The sequence below is a fragment of the Parambassis ranga genome, chromosome 1 (assembly GCF_900634625.1).
Source record: "Parambassis ranga chromosome 1, fParRan2.1, whole genome shotgun sequence".
In the NCBI taxonomy this organism is placed as follows: Eukaryota; Metazoa; Chordata; class Actinopteri; family Ambassidae; genus Parambassis; species Parambassis ranga.
This window is the reverse complement of record NC_041022.1, coordinates 13,461,447-13,467,446: the sequence shown is the minus strand read 5'-3', so window position 1 is coordinate 13,467,446 and position 6,000 is coordinate 13,461,447. Positions and strand designations below refer to the sequence as shown.

The window sequence follows — 6,000 nt, the reverse complement described above, 5'->3', positions numbered from 1 at the left end:
GCAGTGTTACATGTGGACTTCAGCATCAACATGTACCTGAAATGTCTTCAGTAAATAGACATACCTGAACTGGTAGAAAGACAGAGCAACATTATGGAAAATCTGAGAAGCAACATCTTGCAGCAGAGACTGTGTGTATAGGTTACCGTGTGTGTCTGTCATACAACCACACACACCACACTGTGTCAAGCAGAAGTTAAGTCAAACATAAAGCAAAAGCTGAAATAGAGCTTAAATTAATTTAAAAATGTTAACTTCCAAGTTATTTCTTTGCTAACCATCAGTGAAACTGAAACAGTCAAGGAAACAGTGTCCTGCTAAAATTAAGATACATTTATTAACCCAGCCAAGAGGGATTTAAGGTTAACAAAAGAAAGCACTGTTGTATCACAGCAAGATGGTAAGTCCATCATAAGCTGATGTCACACTACATGATTTTTCGCCGTTTTCACAGATGATTTCCTGTGGGCTAAAGTCTGCACCAGTCTGCAGTATTAGGGACAGTTGTCATGTGTGGTAATTTCTTACTCGTGTTAGGTTTCTGTGTTATGACAGTGTATGCTAGGCTTGGAGCTAATGGTTAATGTCAGATACATAAATATATGCCTGTTAAAAATGTTTTTGTTAGATATATTTTGATGTAATAGCTCTTTGTACTACAGTGGCTGCCATTTCAAACACCAAACACTAGATGGTAGTATTTGCAGCCACAAAAACTAAAGGTATTACCTAAATACTTCCTACTGATATAAATAACAATTTGACTGTCCCTCATTTAAAAAACAACAAACAAAAAAACTGTACCGGTATATATATTGTAAGTCAGCCTCATTGGAGGACTCTTTTTCAACTTTTACAAATGAGGTCAGATTATTTAAACACAAATATATTTGAATCAGTTTGAATTATGTTGTCATAAAATAGAGGGTAAGAGCCCAGTGGTGGAGGATAAGAAGAGATAGTGGTGTGAGAGGTTGAGTATGAGCCAGGATGATTGGCAGGTTAGTATTAAAACACAGGCGGGACACTAATGTTGGCTGAATGACAGGAAGGGAGGTGAAGGTGAAAGTGGAGTAAAATGGGATAAGGGAAGGTTTACCTTATGACCCATTACTGCAGGAACTTCAAGAGGAGTTCCCTTTGCTCTATTTTTAAACCAAGCCTTCTTCTGGGGTGCCATTTATGATCTAATCTTATGCATGGGGAATCAGACTGACTCCTGTAGATGATTGCAGGTTGTTTTTTGTCCACTGGATGGAGTTATTGTATAAATAGTCTAGGCTTTATGCTTCGGTACCACAGACATGTGGTTTAACATTCAGTCTGGTATTAGCCACTAAATTTAGGAAGAAGATGTTCAATAGTAGTTGTAAAGTTGTAGCAACCATTGAAAACAAATACATTAGGTAGTATTCACTAGCACTTAAAATAAATCGTACTTCACCAGCTGCCATTAAGTGTTGTATTAGCGCACTTGAGGTCTGTGTATGTGTGTCTGTGTGTATCTGAAATGCTGCTACAGTGTTGCTTCTCTCAGCAGGCAGCATCAATGCAAGGACACCACAAATTCATCCAGTTTTGCCTTTCCGACAGCTGCTCCTTTCCTCTTTCACACCAAGGTGAATGATTACCTCTGGAATTGGAGATTTATGAAGGGGAAGCACAACTGAAGCAGCTTTCCTTGGTCATGTAATGAATATTTCAGTGTACATCTTCAAATCTGCTCCTCTTCATAAGGCCAGACAGAAGACGCACACGGACAGCTTAAGGGGTCTCTTCTCTAAATGAATAATGGTTGATTCTTGTGCGCACACACATTTCATTGATCACTCTGACGTTTGTTTTTTTTCCCCAAAAAAGCCTCATATACCGTCTGTCCACTCTGGGGCCCTGAGGTCTGAATTTTAATACTGATCTGGTTTCAAGCCTGCTTAGTTTGAGCATTTTTCATTGTAAAATAGAGGCTAAGTCCTGTCCTCCCCCTGAAGTATGATTTAAAAAAAAGTGTGTGTGCAGCCATGTGTGAGATAATGTGTAAGGTCATGAAGAGTTTTTCCATGTTGAGGAGGTTTGGATTTAGTGCAGCTAATCGGAAAACCTGTGCATGAATACATGAACAGACACACATGGCCATGGACTCACATTTCATAATCAACTCATTGATTGATCATTGCCTGTTAGGGGAGTGTATGATAACATTTTGTGTTAGAAAAGAATGCTGCAGTCCAGTTTTGGGCTGATTACACGTTCTGGCTGTCAGAGCCTCATTTTTCAGAAATATATAATATAATATATTATATATTATATAATATAATAGCTAAATGCCGGATTAACTAAAGGGGCAAAACACATCCTAACACACTGAAAGAAATCCAAAGAAATAGTATTTAGTTTTCATATAAAACTGTTTAATGTACCCCGGTATGTACATATCAAATCTACAAAATACGCACAATGTTAAAATATTATTATGACTTACCCCTCACTCTGTTTTTCATTATAGCCCTTATTATATACAATCCCAGGCCAACCTTTAAGTTTTAAATAGGATACTTACAGGATATAGCTAGCATATCACAATGCAGACAGACCAGTCAATTTTACACAACATATCAATATCACCATGTAAAAAAAAATCAACAGCAAACGCATGTTAAAATATTGATCTGTATTTAATTACGTTATAATAATGTTTGTGCGAAGCAGTTATCAGTGTAACACGAGGTTAAAGTACAGTACAGTTTGTTAAGACTTACAAGCTCAGGGCTGGGGTCGCTTTCTATTCCAGTTCAATCAATTAACAAATTAAGCAGTGACAGAAACTAATGAGTGAGCATTGATTTACTTTGCCCAATTGCCTCCTGAACTGAGAACGAAACAACCCCAGCCCAGATGCAGTCGAGGTCAGGCATGTGTGCTCTTCTACGTTTGGTAATGAGAGAAAAGATTAAAATTTGTTCAGCTTCAGCTGACTCTACTGTTGTGAGTATTTTCATAAAAGCCACTGCCAATGGCTGCACTACTTGGCATCAATGAGAAATACTTCAGAGAAAACTGTGTTACATTCAACAGACTCCTTACAGACAAAATTAGATTAATTATACTTACACATAAGTAACACTTACTAGGGGGCTGTGCTCCTCCCCTAGTGCTTGTAGCAATGTTTTGGCATCATTTTTTGAAAGCTTAAAAGTCTGAATGGCACTTCTGCTTCTTCTTCTTCTTTTTTTCTCCATCTGTACACACAATGATACACTTGTCGCACTTCTTCCACACGCACACACACAAAACGCACAAATCTGAGGTTTAAATAGTGCTAAACACAAGTTAATCCTCCTCTGAGGACGCGACAAATACTGAAGGCAACACTGAACCCACAATTTTCCTTCAACAAGTGAATTCATAATAGCTTCTGCAGTCTATACTGAGTACTCCCTGCTCTCTCTGCACTCATGAGCTGCTTGTAATGATGACAAAACACCCACTGAGTCTAATTTGACCTCCTTTCTTCATTTACAGATTGCATGAGTCTGAACACACTTTACACCACAGAGTTGTGCTGCTGTCACCCTACACAAGAGGCAGCTGTGCAGAAATACTTTCATCAGGCTGATGTCTCTGTGAGTAGGCACCGTTGGATTGAAGAGGAAGAGGCAGAGAAGGTGAGCCATGTGAATAGGACTGTTCCTGGCTTTTCATTTGTCGACACAGTGTTGTCAACAGCAATCCCGCAGGCTGAGACACGCATCCAGCAGAGAAAGTGTGGAGGTTAGAACAGGGAATGGAAAAAGAATAAGTAATAATCAAGAAACGAAAGGCAGAAATGGCCGCTCATGCCATGTATCCCTGCATCAGGGTGCTGGATGGAAGAGGAAAGTGGATGTCTGGCACTTCAATGTGAGGGCTGAGGTGACTCATCCAGCCAGACGTACAGTATATATGGATGAATAAAGCGGATTGCAGTGTCCTGTCTGCCTCTAACAAGCATGGTCAGGGTGGCGGGGGAAGTCGCACATCAAGCAGGCTGTAGGCGAAAATGTTCCAAAAGATAGCACAGAGCACAAACAAGGTGTAGACACAGAAAAATATCCAAAACAGGGACTGCTCCTGCAGCCGCTGCTCATAGTTCTGCAGGACCACCACGCCCAGTGTCAGGCCGACCACCACTCCTCCCAGGTGAGCTACAAAGCTGGGATTGGGGCACGGAGGAAAAGCCGGCGGGTAGAACCGAAGCCACACGGCTCGACCAAACTCAACACTCACTGTGAACAGAGAGAGGGAGTGTGAGCATGCTCTGTAGTAGATTCGAATAACTCATTTGCATAATAAAATTGAAACAAGTTTAGTTTATGTCATTATAAACAACAATTAAGCCTTGTTAAACTTCTTTCTGACAGCACTGCGAGAGTGTGCCTCCAGACTTACTGCACACCAGAGCCATGGCCATCCGAAATAACTTAAATTGACACTTCATTCCTGACCAATTCTGCAAAACAAGAAAAAGAAATGTGGAAGAACAATAAGAAAACAGTTATGAAGACAAAGGCAGTGCAAACTTTAGTAGAAGGTCAAGTCCTCCTAAGACACACACACACAAAGGCATGAAATGACATGAGATTGTGCCCTTTGTCTCAATTCATGTCAATTGTGAAAGCCCCAGAGACACCCTGACCCTCAGTCTGTTCTAGCTGGGTCAGATAATAAGATTTCAGCTGAAAGAAGGCAGAACATTTCCTTCATTCCAACCCTGAGAATGTTCTATATAATCATAAAGGGCACCCCATTACACAGAACAGAGGTTTTGTGTGAGACATCTGAAGACAAGTGCGCTGAGGTGGGATTTTATTCACATGCTGCACACATGACATGCTCACACAGTTTTCTGATCTCTGAAGGAAAAGGACAGACTGATGGGGAGGAATGTATGGCATCTGTAGATACAGAAGCACCTGCTGGGTGGCTTTGATGATGTGGTGATGCTATGGGGTGACGCTATGTGGTGACAAGAGTGATGTGATAATGATCCACACACACACACACACACAGATAACACACAGTCATAAAATCGTACCATTACTACATTGGCCAAATGTGCTGAGACCAGGGCGTACACTCCCCCAGACGACCCGACCACAGGAGCCGTCATATCAGTGACAGACACTGCCAGAGAGCCTGCAGAGAGGACAGAGGGCACTCATTTCAGTACATTTATGAACAAATGTCACAATTGATCTGAGGAGTTGAGCTGAAGAACTCTGGTCTTAGAATCTTTGGTAGACATTGTTTGTTAACAAGTGGCAGCCTACTGAGCTGCAAACCACACAAAACAAAAACAAACAAACACACTATGGATCAAAAATAAAAATAATGACATTGTGCACACTGATGATCAAATATACGGTAGAACATGAAGCTGATGAAGATTCTCAGTCATCCATTTTCATTCAAGAGTTTGAAGTAAGGCGACTGGAGTCCAAAACATGAAGGATTCAATCTTGAAAGCTTTTTCTAAACTATCTGTCAGTGAGTCAAGAAAACAATCAGCTTTGAATCCCTGTTTTTAAGCCATCGTGCTTTGTAAATGCGATTTTCTGTCCCCTGTAGGATTACTGTAACCAAACCATATGAACAGTGGTCTGGTAAAAACATCTGGCCATCAAACATATTGATTATAGTCCCTTAAATCAGCATTTCTAGATATTTTTTGTGCTGTTTCTTAATGCAATAAACCACTATATGACACAGTATGTTGTGTTGAAATGTGTCACACATTGCAGTCTGAGTTGTCACTATTCAGGATGAAAATTTCCTTTACATCTTAGACTTTGTGCCTAATTTATTCTGTTGTACAAGCGGTGGCCATTTGTGTGCTGAATACAAGCATTCAGAATAGCAGAAAGGCAGCTTTCTATTTAATGTGCATTGTGAATAGACCTCTGTGAAGAAAGGCTTGATCCTACTGTACCAGCACACACTGTGTTTTTTTGTAAACCAAATGCA

The 6,000-nt window shown here is 40.4% G+C and overlaps 1 protein-coding gene across 1 annotated transcript in view; it reads right to left on the bottom strand.

Moving 5' to 3' along the window:
- Positions 1-3,185: 3,185 nt before the first annotated feature.
- Positions 3,186-6,000, bottom strand: part of rhbdl3 (rhomboid, veinlet-like 3 (Drosophila)) — a 38,622-nt gene continuing 35,807 nt past the window's right edge. Inside the window, exons 8-10 of the mRNA XM_028417095.1 lie at positions 5,072-5,172; positions 4,426-4,486; positions 3,186-4,262 (exon numbers count right to left, since the gene is read on the bottom strand). Coding sequence (XP_028272896.1) covers positions 3,991-4,262; positions 4,426-4,486; positions 5,072-5,172 — 434 coding nt within the window. The 3' untranslated portion in view covers positions 3,186-3,990. The remainder of the gene's footprint in view (positions 4,263-4,425; positions 4,487-5,071; positions 5,173-6,000) is intronic.